Raw genomic sequence first — 22,260 nt, 5'->3', positions numbered from 1 at the left:
AAACCTTTAGTAATGGCAAGTTCATTTTTCAGTTCAGCATTCTTATTGATTCTGGGCACTTTAAGTAGAAAGGATATAATGATGAGAGAATTTTTTGCTTTTAAGATGTTAAGTCTTGTAGTTAGAATTTAGGTTATTTTTATTTTTTAAAATATATTTTTATTGATTTCAGAGAGAAAGGGAGAGGGAGAGAGATAGAAATATCAATGATGAGAGAGAATCATTGATCAGCTGCCTCCTGCATGCCCCATCCTGGGGATCGATCTTGCAACCTAGGCATGTGCCCTTGACTAGAATCGAACCTGGGACCTTTCAATCTTCAGGCAGACGCTCTATCCACTGAGCCAAGCTGTCTAGTTAATAGACATTTATATTCCTTCTGCTTTTTGGCTACTATGAATAGTGCTGCTATGAACATTTATGGATAAGTCTTTGTGTGGACATCTTTTTATTTAATTTTTTCCTTGTAAAGAGACCTAAGAATAGAATTTCTGGGTCATGTGGTAACTTTATATTCAACTTTTTAAGAAACTACCAAAATGGTCATACCATTATACATTCTCACCATTAATGTATGAAGGTTCCATTCTTTTCTAGTTCTTGGCAAGACTTGTTATTCCTGTCTTTCTGATCACATTCTAGTGGATATAAAATGGTATTTTGGTTTTAATATGCAGTTCTCTTATAATTAATGATGTTGGATGTCATCTTATGTACTTATTTGACAATTCATGTATCTTCTTTGGTGAAATGTCTGTTCACATTTTTTGCCCACTAGAAAAATATTGGGTTGTTTTCTTACTATGGATTTGTAAGAGTTCTTTATATATTCTGGGCAGTTTCTCGATCCAATTTCTTATCATTTGTGCTCTTGGTGTTATATCTAAGAAATCTTTACCTAATGCAGGTCATGAAAACTTACTGTTTTCTTCTAAGAGTTTTATAATTTAAAAAAAATATATATATCTTTTATTGATTTCAGAGGAAGGGAGAGGGAGAGAGAAATAGAAACATCAGTGATGAGAGAGAATCATCGATTGCTTGTCTCCTGCATATCCCCTACTGGGGATCAAGCTTGTAACCCGGGCATATGCCCTGACCCTCAATGATAAGAATTGAGCCGTGACCTCCTGTTTCATAGGTTGACTTTCAACCACTGAGCCACACTGGCTGGATGAATTGATTACTTGTTTGCTATTGTAAACTAGTCCCTCAGACATAGAAGCATTCAATATTTATTTTTGGAATGACTAAATAAATTACAGGGTAAGGTAGGGAAGAGTTGATAGTGTACATTTATACTAATAAAAGGGTAATATGCAAATTGGTCAAGACGCCTTCACAGTAACAACCTAACAGCAGACTGCATGGAGCAACCAGACTGGCAGGGGTTTAGTGAGAGACGACCAAACAACTGTACAGCAGGCTGCGTGGGGCGACCAGGCCGATGGGGGCTAGTGAGGGGTGACCAGGCCAGCAGAGGGGCACAGTGAGGGGCAACAAGGCTGGTGGAGGGGGCAGTTGGGGGCAACCAGGCTGGCAGGGGGGGCAGTTGGGGGTGACCAGGCTGGCAGGAGAGGGCAGTTGGGGGTGTTCAGGCTGGCAGGAAGGGCAGTTAGGGGCGATGAGGCCGGCAGGCAGAAGCGGTTAGGAGTGATCAGGCTGGCAGGTGGGGGGGAGGGGGTTAATTAGGGGCAATCAGGCAGGCAGGCAGGTGAGTAGTTAAGAGCCAGTGGTCCTGGATTGTGAGAGGGATGTCCAACTGCCGGTTTAGATGCGATCCCAGGGATCAGGCCTAAACCGGCAGTCAGACATCCCCCAAGGGATCCTGAATTGGAGAGGGTGCAGGCTGGGCTGAGGGGACTCCCCACCCCTGTGGATGAATTTTGTGCACCAGGCCTCTAGTTATCAAATAATCTAGTTAAAGAACCTATATGCTTTCCATCTATGGCAAGGACCCAAAATTTACTGTTTATGGAAATGTGGTTTTAATATTACTCAGAATAGTTTCTGACTAGCAAAGTATTTTGAATACCTAGATTTCACAAGTCCTTTAAAACTGAATATGTTACTAATGTTAGAAAATAGGTAAATATTTTGTGGAAAAGCTATTTCAGAATGGCAGTTAGGCTTCTCTAAATTGAAAATGACAGGTTTATTTTTCACTTTATAAAGCAAATGTTTTCTATTTTGTCATAATTTTTAGTGACTTAATCTGTTAATGTGCCACATTTAAGCTGTTATTTTCAATTTTTTGTTATTTTTAATAGTGCTATTATAAATATCTTTGTATCTTGAGATTTTTTTTTCTTTTGAACTAATTTCTCAATAAATTTTCAGGAGTGGCATTTTTGCCCTAAAGGCATGGGCAGTAGCAAAATAGTATTAGGGTTATCCTATATAATAAAAGCATAATATGCTGTTTGACCCGTTGCTATGACATGCACTGACCACCAGGGAGCAGACACTCCCACTGGTAGGTTAGCTTGCTGCTGGGGTCTGGCCGATGGGGACTGGGTAAGATGGGCTGGACATGCCCTGGAGCCCTCCTGCGGTTCCTCCTAGGCCTCGATCGTGCACTAGTGGGGTCCCTTGGCCTGGCCTGCAGGGATTGGTCCGAAACTGCAGCCTGACATCCCCTGAGGGGTCCTGGATTGCGAGAGGGTGCAGGCCAGGCCGAGGGACCATGCACTGGGCCTCCACTAAAATATAATATCTGTATAGTCATTGGAATTTCAAGAAATAAAACTGCCATATTTCTTAACAGGTGTTGAGTGATCCTATCTTTTGACTTTTTTTTTTTTTTTTTTTTTTTAAAATATTTTATTGATTTTTCACAGAGAGGAAGGGAGAGAGATAGAGAATTAGAAACATCGATGAGAGAGAGTCATCGATCAGCCGCCTCTCGCACACCCCCTACTGGGGATATGCCCGCAACCAAGGTACATGCCCTTGACCGGAATCGAACCCGGGACCCTTCAGTCCCCAAGCCGACGCTCTATCCATTGAGCCAAACCGGTCTCGGCTCTTTTGACTTTTATTTTATAGTTTTTTCTACATTGGGTATCTTAGCCCCTGAGAGTGCGAACATGAGAAGCAAACTGAAAGCACAAGCTCAAGAAATGCAGTTTGGGGGGTGTAGTAGTAAATCTTAGCTTGAAGATAACATGAGCCTTCTTAGACCTTGCATTTCAACAGTTAGTTCATGTTAAAAAAAAAAAAAATTATTTATTTATTTTTAGAAAGAGGAAGGGAGAAGGATAGAAAAATAGAAACATCATTAATCGGCTGCTTTCTGCACACCTACTGGGGATTGACCTGCAATCCAGGCATGTGTCCCCACTGGGAATTGAACGAGTAACCTCTTGGTTCCTGATGATGCTCAACCACTAAGCCCCTGCTGGGCAACAGTTAGTTCATTTAATAAAATTTTTATGCAAGTATACTTGGGACCTTTCTGAGTATTTTGAGATTTTTGTTACAATAATCCTACATAAAAAATGAAGTCTTTCAAAATGCGTAAGTTGTCTTCAATAAACTAGGAAATACTGCTTTTTAATAAGTAGGGACTTTAATATAAGTGGAAGTATTTTTATTACCAAAATACAAGTAGATGTAGTACTCTTTAAAAAATAAAATCTTGCCCTAACTGGTTTGGCTCAGTGGATAGAGCGTCGGCCTGTGGACTCAAGGTCCCAGGTTTGATTCTGGTCAAGGGCATGGACCTAGGTTGCAAGCACATATCCAGTAGGGGATGTGCAGAAGGTAGCTGATCGATATTTCTCTCTGGTCAATGTTTCTAACTCTCTATCCCTCCTCCCTTCCTCTCTAAAAAATCAATAAAATATATTTTAAAAAAATCTTTATTGTTGAGATTATTACAGACTAGAGGCCCGTTGCATGAAATTCTTGCAAGAGGAGGCCTTCCTTTCCTTGGCTGCTGGCACTGGCTTTCCTCTGGCACCCGGGCCCTGGGTTTCCCTCTGGCTGCCGACCCAGACCCAGGCTTCCCTAGCAGAGAGAGGCCCCACCTACCCGCCTCAGCTCACCAGTCAGTGGCCTGGGCCTCCCTCTGTGGGGCGATCATGGGGCAGTGGCCGGGCCCCCACCAATTGTATCGCACCACTTGGCTTGCCTGGTGCCAGTGAGTGTTATAGCCTGGTCCTGGATGGTCGTCCTGATGGTCGTTCTGCTTTTCGATTATTCGGTTGATTTGCATGTTATGCTTTTATTATTTAGCGTTATATAGGATATGATGTCCCTCTTTTTTCTCCATTGCTCCCCTCTATTTTAAAAAATATGTATTTTATTGATTTTTTTACAGAAAGGAAGGGAGATGGATAGAGAGTGAGAAACATCAATGAGAGAGAAACATCAATGAGAGAGAAACATCGATCAGCTGCCTCCTGCACACCTCATACCGAGGATGTGCCACAACCAAGGTACGTGCCCCTGACAAGAATCGAACCTGGGACCTTTCAGTCCACAGGATGACGCTCTATCCATTGAGCCAAACCCATCAGGGTGCTCCCCTCTATTTTTTTTTTTTTTTTTAATAATATATTTTATTGAGTTTTTACAGAGAGGAAGAGAGAAGGATAGAGTTAGAAACATCGATGAGAGAGAAACATCGATTAGCTACCTCTTGGACACTCCCTACTGGGGATGTGCCCACAACCAAGGTACATGCCCTTGACTGGAATCGAACCTGGGATCCTTCAGTCCGCAGACCGACACTCTATCCGCTGAGCCAAATCAGTTTCGGCTCCCCTCTATTTTTTAAATTGATTTTTAGAGAGGGGAGGGAGGGAAGGGAGGAGGAAGGGTGAGAAGAAGGGAAGGGGAAAGGGAGGGAAGGAAACAGAAACACTGTTCAGTTGCCTCTTGTCACCCCGATCTGGGATCAAACCTACAACCTGGGTATGTGCCCTGACCAGGAGTCAAACCCATGTGACCCTTTGGTACACAGGAAGACACTGCAACCAACCGAGCCACACTGGTCAGGACATAGTACTACTCTTTTTGTTAGTCCACATCATTTGTTCAGGTATAAGTTGCTTTGGCATCATTAGCCTGGCTTATATTTTCCAGTTTCCCTTTTGCTGCTTAATATTGAATTCTAGGAATCTTTTATCTAGTTTTTAAAGTGTCATTTTAAAGAGAATGGTAAATTATTCACATAAAGTTTTACTGTATGTTTAATGAAAGGGATACACACACACAGTACATAGTTAACTTGTCTTTCCCTTATAAAGTCAATTTTATAATAACGGTCTCAGAAAGTTTCTTTCTCCGAAGTTGAAGGCTGTTTTCAGAGATTTTGCTCATCTTATGTAGAGTGCTAGACCACTTCAGTTTCACGTTTTCTGATGTTGTCCATCATGCTTCTAAGAGGGTTAGGTTCACTTTTCAAGTCTTTCACTGTTTTGTTTTTTACACAGCAGCAGCAGTCAAGCACTTCATACAGGAAAGCCAGCACAACTAAAGATACCACTGTAAATATAAATAAAAGCAGAATGACAAAGCAGGCAGTGTTCCAGTTATCATGGAAAGGGTAAATTTTTTGAACTTGAAAACCAAGGTACTGATAAACAGATGTAGTGGTTTCATTCCATAGGCTGGAGCTCAGGGAGGCCATTCTTAGGATTCCACTTCTTGTATTCTTTTGAATCTATAAAAAGATAGAAAACGAATATATGTAACCAGACTCTACGGATTTATCAATCCAAATCTCAGTGCTAAGATTTGTTAATAAATTTATATAGGCAATTTGAGTGTTCCTTTTCTGCCAGAATTAATGCCTGAATCTTATTAATTTAATAAATAAATTTAAAAGCACATTTAATGGTACTATTTTTTTTTTAAATGTGCTTTTATTGATTTTATAGAGAAGGAAGAAGGAGAGAGGGATAGATACATTAATGATGAGAGAGAATCATTGATAGGTTGCCTCCTGCACATCCACTAATGGGGATCAAGCCTAAAACCTGGGAATGTGTCTTATTAGCAATTCAACTGTGACTTCCTGGTTCAACACTCAACCCCTGAGCCACAATGGCTGGGCTAATTTTTTCTATATCAATGCCAGTGTAGTCTGTAAACCATACTATACAATATATTTCTGTGTATATTATTTGTTAAACAAGTATGTATGTTTAATATTCACACACAGAAATTAACTGTAATGGAAGGGAAAAAAGGCAACAGAATTGGTTTAAAGTTTGACTAAAAAAGTGGTCAGGAATTCTTTGCATTTTAAGGTTATGTTCTTCAAAATGTCCTTGTGAATCCTCTCACCTTCTCAGTTCTGTGTATTTTTGGCTCCTGTGTCCCCATAGAACAGGGACCTGAATCGGGAAATAGTGGCAGAGTGAAAAATAGTAGAAAAAGAAAAGTCAAATTAAGTTGCCTCTGAAGAAATTAAAATCTTAGGGTTTTTTTGTGTCTAAATGTTTCATGTGCCTAAATGACCTATAGATATATTTTTAAAAACAGGCAAATTCAATGCCCCAAAGTTACCATTTATTGAATTATTCCATTTCACAAAATTAGGTATTGAGTTCAAGTTTCAGTATTCTTACATTAACTTTTGCTCTTGTTGACCGGAGACTTGCTGCCCTAATTTGAGAGTGTTAAAGATTAAAAAGTGACTTAAAACCTAAAACCATCTTATAATAAAAGGCTAATATGCAAATTGACCCTAACGACAGAATGACCAGAATGATGGCTGGACCAGTTTCTATGAGGTGCACTCACCTCCTCTGGGTCCCTTTCCCTGGCTGGCAGGCTCCGATTGCCTGATGGGGAAATGGGGGTAGATGGGGGGGAGGTGGGGGGGCCAGCAGTTGGGGAAGATGACCCTGATTACAGGCCAGACCTAGGGACTGTACCCGCACACAAATTTCCTGCATCAAGCCTCTATTCTACGCATACAAAGGCTAAGTGACTATCCCACTGGTAGCCATGATGCGCAATGACCACCAGGGGGCAGATGCTGGAAGCGGAGGTGCTGAGCTGCAGTGACTTGCAGTGGCGGTTGGCAGTGGCGGTTCTCGGGTGACACTCCCTGGAACCAGAGAGGAGGGAGTCCGATTCTGGGGTGCGTCACCCGAGAATTACCCTCTAGCAACCCGGGACCCTTTGGGGGATGTTGGAGAGGCGGTTTCGGCCTGATCCCCGCAGGCCAGGCCGAGGGCCCCACCCTCCAGAGGGACCCTGCTCACTCCCTAGCCCTTCGTGATGCGGCACCACCGCGGGTGCGGCTAGCTGAGAAGGGGCTGGCCGAGAAGGAACCACAGGAAGTTGGCTCTAGGTGTGTCCGGCCCGTCTCACCCAGTCCTGCTCCGCTGGCCACTTTCTAATTACTTTCAATGTGTATGAACCCGTGCACTGAGGCACTAGTGACAATATAATTCCTTCAGATTTCTTTGTTTTCTTTATAGATACACTTTTTAAAAAAATATATATTTTATTGATTTTGTACAGAGAGGAAGGGAGAAAGATAGAAACATCGATGAGAGAGAGTCATTGATCAGCTGCCTCTTGCACACCCCCTACTGGGGATATGCCCGCAACCAAGGTACATGCCCTTGACCGGAATCGAACCTGGGTCCCTTCAGTCCCCAAGCCAATGCTCTATCCATTGAGCCAAACCGGTTTCGGCTATAGATACACTTTTAAAACTTTGGATTGATAAATTGCTATCTTCTAAGCGTCTTGTTTTTTTAAGTCAGATTTGCTTGGCAAATCCCTTCACCTCTCTGGATGGGCTTGGTGCCTCCTTTTGTGTGTTTTGAAGGTTAAGTTGATGAACTGAGGCCAAAAGTAAAGGCTTCAATTTATTTTTCTTTTGTATTTAAGAGTTCTTCAGTATTTTTTTGCTTTTTGTAAAATATATTTGGTTGACTTCAGAGAGGAAGGGAGAGTGAGAGTGAGAGAGAAATGAGGAGAGAGAACTTTTGATCTGGCTGCCTCCTGTATGCCCCACACTGGCGGATCAAACCCTCAATCCGGGCATGTGCTCTGACCGGGAATCGAACTGTGACCTTCTGGTTCATAGGTTGACTCTCAACCACTGAGCTGTGCTGTCTGGCCAAGAATTCTTCAGTTTTATGATGCTTGGGACCCTTTATCTTGAATTGAAGGATAACAGACTAATGTACATAATCGAATCAATTGCTTCTATTAGTTCTGGGACATACAAAACTAGATTGTCAATATTCCATTATGTATTACATTACATTATTTTCAAACTGTGTATCTGGAGATCTAGCCTTTCAAAGTTACCCTCTTCTAGTCTTTGAATTTTTTTTCTTCTGAGCATGTTTTCTTCTTTTAATTTTTATTTAATATGTTTATTGATTTGAGAGAGAGAAAAACATCAAAGTGAGAGAGAGACATCGATTGATTGTCTTCCACATGCACCCCAACTGAGGATCAAACCCGAAACCTGGGGATCCCTGACCGGGAATCGAACCAGTGACCTTTTGGTGCATGGAAATACGCTCAACCAACTGAGCCATACCAGTCAGGGCCAGAGCATGTTCTTAAAGAAAGCAGGGTTGCAATGTTGACAGCCCAAAGGAGCACCATTCATACTGCATTGTGGGGTGCCATTTACATAGAGTTATATAATGTAGATTTCCTGATAGGCTACCTCTCTAACCTCTGCATTATTGCTGACTCTGATTCTAATCATCACGCACACAATTTGTCAAGTAACCCACAGAAACAGACTCAAAGGGAAACAAAGTTAAGTCTTTTCTGATCCAGTCTTTCATGACACACACACCCCTAAAAAAGTTCAGCTTTTTAAAAGATTTTTAGCACTACTAAAATGCAGATATTCCTGGGAGGGGTAACACACATTGTTAGTTATTTTTACTTCAGTATAAATGAGCTTCAGGCCCTTTTTGAAAAGCAGAGCAAATAGAGGAGAGGGAAAGGAAGAATAGTAGGTCCTCGTACCACTTATATGGGTAGTTAGAATAGGAAAAATTACATAAGGGTCTATGTAATAATTTTACTTGTGCTAACCAATCTAGGACCTTTCCAGTATTGATGAAAGTATTTCTTAGATTTTTGGTTAAGGCCTTTCAGGTTGATTTCTTTTTAATCTCTGGGGGACAAAATTTTTTTTTTGAGGAGTTTTCTTCTAAATAATGATAAGGAGGGAAGAGAAAGTAGAGTGAAGCAATTTCCACGTTATGCACCTCAAATTAGTTTAATCTACCTTATTCATTGACTATGTTAATTTAAAGTGTTACTATGCTATTGATTTCAGAAATATCATAGCAATTAAAAAAAAAATCTGAAAGTTTTACCCAGAATCCTTCCTCCCGAATATATCAAACTTTTATTTTTTTTCTTTTCTCCTAGAAATTGGTTATATAAATCTGTAACTCATACCTGGTTGAAATTACTACTTTGTATTTTAATTTATTATGAATAGGCCTTTTTAAAATTTGACTTTAAAACAGGAGAATTTGTAAAGACTAATGTAAGTTATTATTTCAAAATGAGATTTAAAAATGATTAGAAATTTGGTTTAAGGAGCTTCATACTCTATTTTTGAGGTATAAATGAATTGCTTAAATTTTTTTCAGGTTCTTTCCCCCGTAAATAAATAGAGTGAGGGAGGCCGAAACTGGTTTGGCTCAGTGGATAGAGCGATGGCCTGCGGACTGAAAGATCCTAGGTTCGATTCCTGTCAAGGGCATGTACCTTGGTTGTGGGCACATCCCCAGTATGGGGTGTGCAAGAGGCAGCTGATCGATGATTCTCATTGATGTTTCTAACTCTCTATCCCTCTCTCTTCCTCTCTGTGAAAAATCAATAAAATATATTTTAAAAAAATATATAGTGAGGGAGAGTGGGAAAAGGGGAGGAGAGAAAGGGGCAGGTAGGCAGACAGATACACAACTAAATTTAATTATTTGAAGTTAACTTGTACCGATTAATGAACTATTATAGCTAAAATTAATATATCCACCCAATTGAATATTATTCATGAATGAGGTAATTGTGTGGAGATAAGGAAAGATTTTTAGTATATGTTGTTAAGTGAAAAGAGCAAGGTACAGTACAGCATGCATAGGAAAGGGGGAAATATATTTTTATTTGCTTGTATCTGCACAAAAATCTTGAATATACGAACAGTGATTACTTGTGGGCTTAGATGGACAGTAGTTTTGTGGGTCAGGGCTGTGTGTGAGATTTCTCAAGATATACCTTGTTACATTCTTTTAGTTTTTAGAAAATATATTTTGATTGATTTCAGAGAGTGAGAGGGAGATAGAAACATCAATGATGAGAGAGAATCATTGTTTGACAGCCTCCTGCATGCCCCACACTGGGGATCAAGTCTGCAACCTGGGCATGTGCCTTGACTGGGAGTTGAACTGTGCTCTTGGTTCATACTACTCAACCACTGAGCCACACCAACTGGACACTTTTAGTTTTTGAACCGTTTGACTATATTACTGATTCAAAACCCAAATAAATATATTTTAAAAGTATTCCTTGCCTTTGACTTTGAAAATTCTACTGTGTTCTATATCTTATTTATTATATTTATTGAGATTTCTGGATTTTCAAAATTAGGATTATCAGACACTGTCATTTTTTTTTTAAATCCTCACACAAGGATATTTTCCCATTGATTTTAGGTAGAGAGAAGAAAGATGGAAAGACAGAGAAACATCTATGTGAGAGAAACACATCGATTGCTTGCCTCCTGCTCGAGTCCTGAGCAAAGCCCAGGCTGGGGAGGAGCCCAAAACTGAGGTACATGCCCTTGACTGGAATCGAACCCAGGACCCTTCGGTCCACAGGCTGACGATCTATCCATTGAGCTAAACCATCTAGGGCAAACACTGTCGTTTTGATTAGACTGCATACCTTATTTGTACAGTTGTGCTTATCATAATGCTAGTAATAACACAGTGGAGAGCAGTGTATGCCATCTCCCAGGGCATTGTAAGCTTTGCTGGAAGCACCTAGCAGTTTAAGAAAGAGTGTGTACATGATAGGTTTATGTTACAAATGATGGCAGTGTGCCTCCTGTAAGTGCATTGATAACTGATGAGCAGCTTAAAACACTCACTTTCTAGTTAGCTTCTAGGCATAGCTGAAAATAGTAAACCCTGCCGAGGCTGGCTTGGCTCAGTGGATAGAGCGTTGGCCTACGGACTGAAGGGTGGTCCTGGGTTCGATTCCAGTCAAGGGCATGTACCTTGGTTGCGGGCACATCCCTGGTGGGGGGTGTGCAGGAGGCTACTAGTCAATGATTCTCTCTCATCGATGTTTCTAACTCTTATCTCTCTCTTTTCTCTCTGTAAAAAAATCAATAAAATATATTAAAAAATGAAAATAGTAAACCCTTATAACCCATATAATACGGAATCATTTTTCACTTTATATTTCATGTGATTTATTCCCCCTACCCCCCAAGTACAGTAGAGCTCTAGTAATTTTTTGTGTTAAATTTAGGGTAAAATGAACTTACTTTGGATTGGACAAAACTGGACATGCAAAAAGGTATTGGCCATTAGGATGTTTTTAATATCCTGAGACTATATTTTTGAAACTAAAGTGTAAATTTATATCAAGCAAATGCTGTAAACATGCCTTTTGAAAAGAGAAAGTGCAAAAAAAAAAAAAAAAAAAAAAAAACGAAGAAAATTCTACTTTTTTGCATCCCCTTTAACCTCTTTAAAATTTTATTACAGCTACTTTGGTTCAGTGGGTAGAACATAGGCCTGTGGACTGAAGGGTCCCAGGTTTGATTTTGGTCAAGAGTACATGCCTGGTTGTGGGGTTAATCCCCAGTGTGGGGGCGTGCAGGAGGCAACCGATCATGATTCTCTTTCATCATTGATGTTTGTCTCTCCCTCTCTCTTCCTCTCAGAAATCAGTAAAAATATATTAAAACAATAAAGTAAAATTTCATTATAGGAATGGGGAAGTGTTAAAGTAAATACCATATAGTTTGTTATTTTTGAAACAATTACCTTCACCTATTTTTCCTCCAATTTCAAATGGTTCTAGTGAAATAATTTATGGCAACTGTTTTGAAATCTTGAATTGCATTTTCTAGTGCCTTTTAAGCATGTTACTTTGAAATATGATCAATTAATAATAATGGCCTTTACATATAGAGCAATGTATTTAGCTCTGGAACTCTGAGACAGGCCAGGCCTCTCGTCAGTTTAGTGAAACAGCAATGAGCCTCCATCTGTGCTAACTAGAGATGTGTTATGTGTTACCAGGAAAATGTAGGTGGTAGGGGTTTTGGTTTACAATTTATCTGAAATTTGAGTAACAAGTTAACTTTTTTTTTTTGAAAAGTAGTTTTTATTTTATCTGAGACTCTTTTTGGGCACCCATACTTTGTTTGATAAACAGGAATCTTTTCTATGTAACGAACCCCATTGTGCTAAACCTAGAGAGACCTAATATCTTCTTATAGCAACCTTTGGTCTTTGTAAGGGACACTTATATTAGTTATATGCAGCTAAGAAATAAAACAAATAAAAACTATGAAAAAAAAGTTCTTTAAATAGATTAACCAGCAAAGAAAAGTGCAGAAGTTGGATCTTTAGGTCAACATTTATAGGTAATATCTTTGAACTCTAGCATCTACTAAATAATGATGTTTTCATGCTTGAATATTATAAAATTAGAAATTTGGTCAGCAGTTGCTACTGATTTTTAGTAGACATGAATGGTTGATCTGTGCCATGCAAGTAATTTTAGTACCTTGAAAGGTATTGAAATGAGAAAAAAAAAAAAAAAAAGAAAGGTATTGTACTATCCTACCATAACCAGTTCTTAGGACATATTTTTATTTCTAAATGCAATAAATTAATAAGACTTACCCCGTATTTATTATGAGGGTCAATTTGAGAATAACTTTAACATTGAAGTTACTGTGTTATCTTTTTGTGGCATATGCAAAAATGAAAGGCTATTTCAAAAAGGTTTTCATTTAAAAATAGCATGACTTGAACATTGCAGTAATATGGACTTTAAGATTTTACTTATGTAAGGGAATTAAAATGTTAGGAAAGTCGGAAGCTCTAGAAATTATGTCTTTGGTTATAGTATAATGCAGCCTACATTATGGTACCTTTATGGTCTTTTTATTTTTATATAAAGATCACAGTTGTGATATTTTGTAGATTCACAAAATCAAATAAAAAACAAATTTGAACTATTTTCTCATATTTGTTAAAATATATCAAACTTACTTGTAAGCAACTGCTTTTTACTAGCCAATATGATTTGCACATATATAATCAGAAAGCTTTAGTCCAAGATTCGCTTTTAGTCTAGAGGTTTCTTTAAGAAAAATCCTTTGTTTAAGGCAGACCAAACTGCTGAAATGAAATAGTTCAGAGAAAATAAAATTAGCAAGTAACCATTTAAAATCAAATGCTTATGGTTTACTCTGAGGTCTGGATATAGATCCGGTTAAAGACAATGTCATGAATTTTCCATTAAGGCACAGATGGTAAGGGTGCTCTCAAATAGCACAGGCAGTCTTTATGTTTCCATAATAAAACCCTGCCAAGCAATGAAATGAATACATTACTTATTTTGGTTTTTAGTAGAAACAAAGCTTTCTGCTTGATTTTTATGGTAAAATATTTTTATACTGCATCATAAGGACATATATATATTAATGAAAAAAATTATATAAACCTACCTCTTGTCTGAAGGGCCGCTGTTGAAGCGATGGTATCGATGGTACAGTCTGTTTGTAATGCAGTCTAGTGCACAGCCAAGATGGAGCTGTGCTTCTATTGGTTGAACCACAGGGCAGCTGACAGTTTCCTCTACATTCATTTGCATTAAGTCCTGCCACCCTTATGAGTAAATCATTCATAAATGTGAATAAAGCTGTCTGGGATATCAGCTGTCACCCCTTTTCTTGCCTTATTTTTTGTCCTTCAGCTAAATTCCTGGATAGGAATTTGTAAGTTAGCAATAAATTGATGTTTCCTCATTGTTTAACTGTAATATTTTGGATTCTTCAGTGAATATTTTGGTGCTGGGGCTAGAAGATGATGTCGAGAGAGGTAGTAACCTAGGACACAAACAGCTCAGGATTATCGGCTTTATATTTTCTCCAGGAACTGTGAATACAATTTTATAAATTATATATTTTTTTCTTTCATTACTGTGTTTTATTACTCGCATGTGGTGGTTTGATAGAGGAAAAATTCTGAGAGAAATAAGGTTTTTGGCTTTACTAGTTGAGAGAGGATAGGTATACCACCCACATTAAAAAAGCAGTCTGTGAAATTTATTCAATTTTTTAAATCCTCACCCAATGATATGTCTTTTATTTTTAAATTGATTTTTGCTGAAACCGGTTTGGCTCAGTTGGATAGAGCGTCTGCCTGCAGACTGAAGGGTCCCGGGTTCGATTCTGATCAAGGGCATGTACCTTGGTTGTGGGCACATACCCGGTGGGGGGTGTGCAGGAGGCAGCTGATCGATGTTTCTGGCTTTCTATCCCTCTCCCTTCCTCTCTGTAAAAAATCAATAAAATATATTTTTTAAAAATTGATTTTTAGAGGGGGAGGGGAGAGAAAGAGAGAGAAACAATGATCTGAGAGAGGCACATCAATGGGTTGCCTCCCATATGTGCCCTAAATCAGGGATCAAACCTGAAACCTGAGTATGTGCCCTGTTCAGGAATTTAACCTGGCACCTTCTGGTGTATGGGACCATGCTCCAAACAACCAAGCCACGGCCAGGGCAGCCTGTGAATTTAAATGACAAAAGAACTCTCATTTGGATGTTTGAAATAGAATGTTTTTATTTATGGTGTATTATTTAAAGTTGTGGTCTAAGCATAACAGAATCAAGGTTTTTAATTACGGGGGTGACTATTATAACAATAGTAGGCTATGTAAATGCTTGCTATATAGACTTATTTTAATTATAGGTAAATCACATTCTGGGGCCATAAAATACTAAAAAAAAACAACTCCCCCAACATTTCAGAAGTATAAATTTTGTTTGTTTTACACCTGAGGATGTTTTTCCATTGATTTTTAGAGAGAGTTGGAGAGGGAAAGATGAGAGAAATATCGATGTAAGAGAAACACTTGGTTATTTCTTGCATGGGTCCCCAACCAGATCCTAGGCCAGGAAGGAGTCTGCAACTGAGGTACGGTCCCTAGACCGGAATAGAACCTGGAATCCTTTAATCCAAAGGCCAGTGCTCTATCCACTGAGCCAAACTGGCTAGGGCAACATTTATTGTTTACTCTGGCTAGTAATGAGTTAAATGCTGGGGACCCTCTGGTAAACAAATCTATGTGGATAATGATTGACCTTTTAGTGCTTAATCTTAACATACTCATCATTTTTTTTTGTCTTCCCAGGTAGCTGTTTATACAGGATAAACTTTATATTACTTTACTAAAGTTAAGCAAGAAAACATTAGATGTACACTTATGAATTTTCATACTCTGACAAAATAGCCAATTTCTGATGGCATAATCTATGTAAAAGGTTAGTTAATGATTAAATCACAGGGTTTATCCCTGGATTTGAATATATATCCTGCCACTTACTATTCTGTGTTTTTTTTTGTGTGTTGTTGTTTAAAAGTGGACAATAGTATCTTCTAACTATGACTTTGGGGAGGGATTAAATGAAAAAATCATTTAGCAGGGTTCTAGGCAAATAGTAAATGTTCAATAAAGCTTAGTTACTACTATTGTTATAAGGGTCCTGGACATCTGAAAAGTGAACGATGTAGGTAGGTAGTATTTCATAATTGGAAAAATGAGTGGGAAAGTACACTTAGTATATGGCATTCTCATTCTTACTATTGATATTTTGGGAAACATTAGTAAAGTAGACTTTAATGTGTCAAATAAACTACCAAAATTGTAACAGTTATTTTTAGATGAAAATTGCATATGAAGTCTCATTTTAGAGTCATGAAAGCATATTCAATAAAGCCTTTTAACTAATCTCAAAGGAGTATTGCCATCTAGAAACCGTTCTTTTGGATCTCTGACAATTGTTACATTTGACTTGTTGTTCTAATGCATTCTTTTGCTTAAATTATTATTATCAAGCTGGTATCAGACATTGACTCTCTCCCATTTTATTTAACCTCTGCTCTTATGTATCAGCCACATGGGAACTTCATAATTTCTGACCTGATGCCATACTAAAATATACTTCTGAAATGTGTGGGGGGTTTTTTTTGTTTGTTTTGTTTTTTTAGTATTTATGACGAATTTTTTTTACTGGTTCTTGCTTGTGACTAAAGGAATGCATTTGTGCTGCAAGGTGGCATTAGATTTGTGCCTGTAAAAATGCAACAAAATGGTAGATGTTCTGAAACAAATAGTCCTCTGTACACATTGCCCCTCATTTCATGCTATCATTCTAAGCATCCATGTTTATGAAGTGTCAGTACTTAACAGTTCTTATTCCTAACTTATCTCTCAAGTTTACTTTAAAATAATTATGGTATCATTCTTTTTATTCTATTAATTAATGCCCATTTGTTTTAACTTTATAAGCAGGAATTGATGTCATAAGTGATATATTGAACTCTTTATCCCCAGAAGTAACCACTTACTTCTCATGGTTTTAAATGTATTAGAAAAGCACTATGGCCAGTGTGGTTAGAGTGTTAGGCCGTCACACTGAGGGTCTTGGTTGTATTCCAGATCGAAGACAATTACCTGGCCATGGCTGGCTGCTCAGTGGTTAGAATGTCATCCTGAGAACTGAAGGGTCTTGGGTTTGATTTCTGTTCAAGGGCTTGTACCTTGGTTTCAGGTTCAATCCCTAGTCCTGGTCGGGGCAGGTTTGGGAGGCAACCAGTTGTTGTGTGTCTCTCTCATCAATGTTTCTCTTTCTCTTCCACCTCCTCCCTCCTTTCTACACTCTCTAAAAGATCAATGGAGAAAAAATATCTTTGGGTGAAGATTAAAAAAAAGAAGAAGACACATACCTGAGTTGTAGGTTCAGATCCCCACCCTGGTTGGAGAGCATGGGGGAGACAACCAATCTACGTGTGTCTCTCACATCGATGTTTCTCTCTCTCTTCTTCTCTCCCTTCCACTCTCTCTAAAAACTATTGGGGGAAAAATCCTCTGGTGAGGATTAAAAAATTTTTAAAAAGAAAAATGATGAGATTGAGATCTGTATTGTGTTTTGTTTAAAAAGTCTTCTGTTTATGGAGGGAAATCTAATCAAAATTAAGGAAAGAGTGAGATAAAGTTACTTACAAAAGAAATGTATTTTAATGCTTTTGAATTACTATGTATACTTTGTTCCCTTCCTTAGTGAGACAATGGGTAGTTAATTATACACTCAAGGATTTTAACTTTTCACCAAGTTTTAGAATTCACTGGATAGAAAAATCTCAAACAGGAAAAATCTTTATCTGAGTTAAAGTCATCTTAGCTGCTTACAAGTCATAATCACATCTAATATGAAAATTTTATGTTTTTTGAACTTTGTTTTCAGATCATAGCAATGGATCATTTAACTTGAAAGCTCTTTCAGGAAGCTCTGGATATAAGTTTGGTGTTCTTGCTAAGATAGTGAATTATATGAAAGTAAGTACTTCTTTCAGGTAACAAAAGTCCTATTTAACCTTTGGGCAAAAGGGGATTGAGATTTTCACATGTAAATTTATGTATGTCACATTTAAAAAAATTGTATATTTTAATATATGTAGTTTATTTTATGCCTATTATATCTCTAAAACGAAAAATAATGTTTTAAGCCTTTTATATTTAACTAGAGGTTTGGTGCATGAAATTCATGCACAGGATAGGGGATGTCCCTCAGCCCAGCCTGCACCCTCTTGCAATCTGGGACCCCTTGGGGTATGTCTGATTGCTGGTTTAGGTCCGATCCAGTAGGACATCCCTCTCACAATCCGGGACTGCTCGCTCCTAATTGCTTGCCTGCCTGCCTGCCTGCCTGATCACCCCTAACCACTCTGCCTGCCTGCCTGCCTGCCTGCCTGCCTGCCTGCCTGCCTCACGGCCTCACGGCCTCACGGCCTCACGGCCTCACGGCCTCACGGCCTCACTCCTCTGTCTCCCTGTCTGATCGCCCCTAACCACTTGCCTACCTGTCTGATTGCCCTTAACCACTTACCTGCCTGCCTGATTGCCCCTAACCACCTGTGCTCAGCCACCACCACCATGGCTTTGTCCAGAAGGATGTCTGGAAGGTCATTTGGCTGTCCGGTCTAATTAGTATATTACTTCTTTATTATTATAGAAGATTGACATTGCAGTGAGTCACCTAAGTATATTTAATTTACATTCAAGGATAAGACAGTACCTATTTGCAAAACCCCTAAGAAGAGAATATTACTTCCATTGATGTGAGAAGTAGAAAGTACATAGTTCAGGCAGGTGGTGGTGATGGATTTTCTACATCTTGGAGGAGAAAATTGGAGAATTACTGAGGGTCTTAGAAAAACATTAATTCATAAAATAATTTGAATTTAATGTTTGATGGAAGATTTAGTATTTATTGAAAAAAGTTTTAATAATTATAACATTTTGGCTTACTAAAGACTTTGAATCCTAACTTATTAAAGCAAAATTTATTTTATAACTAGGATGGTTACTTGATTTCAAATTTATACCCTTCATTTGGCAAACTCTTATTCCCATTTAATTAGTAGTTGTGTCTCTTGAAAAGAATCAAAGTTCTGTATTTATAATTATTTCTAATTTTAGGTATCATTTAAAAAATAAAAATCAAGATTTTATGCTGAGATTTTCAAAATTTAAAAGTCTTAGTGTCTGCCTATGTCCATTTAATTTCTAGTAGAAATCTGGTTTATAATTTCCCATTATCAAATACTATACATTGACACTTATCTTTCACTATTAATTTGAACCATCTATTACCCTACCAGGTAAACAATTCTTAAAACCCACTATATACTGTTTGCAGCACTAAAGTTGGAAATGCCCAGGGAAAAATGTATGTCCTTGTGGCTGTCAGTCTTTTGAGGGAGATTGACATTTAAATGTCAAGTTTTTGCTCTTTTGCCTAATAGTCTTCACTTACATAGATGACTCTTACTGTAATTTTTTTTAATCTAGTACAGTGTTCAAATTTTTACTCCTTGTTCCCTAAAACAATTTTGAAGAGTTGTGTATTCCTTTGTACATATTTAAATTGATAACTACAGGTTTTCAGCAAAAATGGCAAAGGATAAAACTTCTGGCATATCGTAATATTTTAATGAAATAAAGCACTCTTTTTTATATTTAACAAAATCTAAATGCCATCATTAATTTAAAAATAAAAAACGAAGCCCTGATGAGTGTGGCTCAGTTGGTTGAGCATTGTTCCAGGCACCAGAGCTTAAGACCTCAATTCCCAGACAGGGTACATGTCCAGGTTTGGGGCTCAATTGCCATTAGGGGGCATGCAGGAGGCAGTTGGTTGATGCTTCTCTCTCTCTCAAGTCAATAAAAACATTAAAAAATTAAAACAAAACTCAATGGTTGGAATTTTATTTTCCCCTTGAACTTACTTGTCCATCCTGTTACTCCCTCTATACTATATGCTAATGTTAGGTATTTTTATGCTTGAAAATCTTCTACTGAATATCAGTCAAACTTCTTTGCCACAATTATTTACATATGTGTACACATTATATATATATATATATATATATATATATATATATATATATATATACACACACACACACACACACATACACACACACAACACACTCACACACACACAACACACACACACACACACACACACACGAACTAGGGGCACAGTGCATAAATTAGGGCACCTTGAACTGTGGGCCGTGAGGCTGTGGTGGGCACAGGGGCAGGTGTTGGCCCATCCTTTGCGCCCCTTCCTGCTGTGGCCCCTGGTCCCCTGTCTGCCAGCAGGCCTGCTCCCGCTGCTCCCATGTGCTGACAGCCCTGGCCCTGCTCGCACCTGCTGACCGTGTGGAGCAATTGGGCTGGCGCCATCAGCGGGTGTGAGCGGCAGCTGCTTCCCAGATTGCCCTCAGGAGCAGAGGGAAGTGGAGAAGCCCTCAGGGGTGATCGGGGCTGGCAGCTGCCACTCGCACCCACTGACTGCGCCGAGGGACACAGAGCCAGCACCAGGCACCAGCAGTAGGTGCAAGTGCTGGGCAGGAGTGCGGTATGCAGGAGCAAAGAATTTTCAGTAACCAACAGAGGCTCACTGCAGTGACAGCAACTGGCGTCCCGCCTTGGTCTGGCGCCCCTGCTTACCTGCTCCACCATCCCACTGTGGCCGATGCTTGCCATGTTCTGTGCCCTGCTGCCTGCTTACCAAAGCCTGCCATGGTCCATGCACACCCCCTACTGGTCAGTGCACATCATAGCAACTGAGTGTTCTGTCTATTTGCATGTTAGGGTTTCATATATATAGGCTAGTGACCTGGTGCATGAAAGTTGTCCACATTAGAAGGGAATTAATTAGAGGAAATATTTTAATATTGTTATTTCCCCTTTCTCTATAATAAAAGTGTCAGTGATGAAAGAAAATTAGTAAAATGTATATGAAAATTTTCCTTCTGACAGAGTCTGGGGCACACCACGGAAACTGGAGTCAAGTCCCCACCTACCCATGTGTGCCTCTAAATCGTATGCCTCTCCTCACCCCCATTGAGCTAGATCCAGACCCGGCTGGCCCCACCCCTGTCAAGGCCCGCTGAGTGGGGGATGCAGCCTCAGGTCCCCTGGCCCATTACACACTGCCTGAGGCCCCTGTCAAGCCTTGCTGAGCAGGGGACACAGCCTCAGGTCCCCTGCCCTGGCCCAGTGCCATGCAGCCTCAGGTCCCTGCTGATTGCTCATTAAGGCTCATTATGGGAACTCGGCCTCCACTGTGGGCACAGCCATCTTTTGTTATGGGATCCCTGTCTCTGCTATGGGTGCAGCCATCTTGTTATGGTGTGGTCAATTTGCATATTCCCTCCTTATTAGGATAGGATTATAATAGAAATGTTTTCCTTGTGACTATAATGCTCTAGGTATTAAAAATACGTTGGTTTGAGGTATCATAATTATTAGCACACAGTTGATTAGGATGCCTTATATGAAAATTTTGATTAAAATTTACTTTGTAACAATAATTCAATAGAAATTCATTTTTTAAAAATGAAATGAGCCCTGGTTAATGTTCTCAGTGGTTAGCGTGTTGCCCCACATACTGAAGGGTTGCGTGTTTGATTCCTGGTTAAGGGTACTTAACCTGAGTTGCGGGTTCGATCCCCAGTCCCAGTCACGGTACTTGTGGGAGGTAATCAATCACTGTCGATGTCTCTTACTCCATTCCTCCATCCCTCCCTTCCAATCTCTCTGAAAAGCAATGGAAAAAATATCCTCTGGTGAGGGTTAACAACAAAAATTTTTGTTTTAATCAAATGCATGGTGCTATTTTTCTTCTATTAGTAATTCTTGTATTTGGAGAGAGAGAGGGTGAGGAGCGGGAGGGAGGGAGAGAGGGAAAGGGAAATTAATTATTGATAGAATGAAACAGGATTTGGCAGCAATTTCTGTTCTTATTTTTAGATTTTGTAGGTTTAAGTGCTGAGAAATAAATGGGTATACAAACATATATTCTAATGGGAGTTTTATGATAGCAAAATCTTGCAAGTTATATGCCAAAATTCACTTAGTGATTTATCATCAACCATCCATCAGTTGATAGTTCTGTTAGGCCCTCCTTCAGTTTTGTTGAAAACAAAATGATGTGAACTGCCTAACTTGCCAAGGGATTTGTTACCTGGTCCTTAACCATTGACTTCTTTAGTTTCCAGGAGTATATCAGAAAGGCTTTACCAGGACTTAGCAAGTGTCTCATTATATCATTTCTCCCTCTTCCCCTGTAGGCACTCTGTAATCTGTTACAATCAGAAGTGGTTGAGAAAATAAAAATACTAATTTCAGTACACCTTTGCCAATGTGGTTTTTCATAAAATGCTTTTATCTTATATATATAAATACATTTTTGTCAAAACCCTCAGGCTGAAGGCTTAGCTTATTTGATTTATGGGAAGTATTTCTCGATTAACGAAGCTAGTCTCCATGTCAAACCAACCAGCTATATCATAAAATATCTCCTACTTTTAAGTTCAAATAAATAGGTTAATACACATTTTAAATATGTTTTAATTGATTTCAGAGTGGAGGGGAGAGGGAGAGAGAGAGAGAGAGAGAGAGAGAGAAACATCAGTGATGA

At 39.0% G+C, this 22,260-nt stretch overlaps 2 protein-coding genes across 10 annotated transcripts in view; one reads left to right on the top strand and one right to left on the bottom strand.

Moving 5' to 3' along the window:
* Nucleotides 1-22,260, top strand: part of GTF2E2 (general transcription factor IIE subunit 2) — an 82,310-nt gene that overhangs the window by 2,626 nt on the left and 57,424 nt on the right. For all 9 annotated transcript variants that reach the window (XR_014794445.1, XR_014794446.1, XM_084877067.1 and 6 more), the window contains exon 3: nucleotides 17,512-17,603. Coding sequence is in view for 7 of the 9 variants with exons in the window: in XM_084877067.1 (XP_084733193.1) it covers nucleotides 17,512-17,603 (92 nt within the window). In the remaining 2 variants the exon portion in view is untranslated. The remainder of the gene's footprint in view (nucleotides 1-17,511; nucleotides 17,604-22,260) is intronic.
* On the bottom strand, nucleotides 5,181-13,939 carry SMIM18 (small integral membrane protein 18). Its single transcript, XM_084877077.1, has 2 exons — nucleotides 13,709-13,939; nucleotides 5,181-5,671 (listed from the first exon to the last, which is right to left on the bottom strand). The coding sequence occupies exons 1-2, from the start codon at nucleotides 13,886-13,888 to the stop codon at nucleotides 5,342-5,344; spliced, it is 510 nt and encodes a 169-aa protein (XP_084733203.1). The 5' UTR covers nucleotides 13,889-13,939; the 3' UTR covers nucleotides 5,181-5,341.

Source organism: Pipistrellus hanaki (genome assembly GCF_964339955.1).
Source record: "Pipistrellus hanaki genome assembly, chromosome: 3".
Lineage (NCBI taxonomy): Eukaryota > Metazoa > Chordata > Mammalia > Chiroptera > Vespertilionidae > Pipistrellus > Pipistrellus hanaki.
This window is presented reverse-complemented; position numbering and strand designations above follow the sequence as displayed.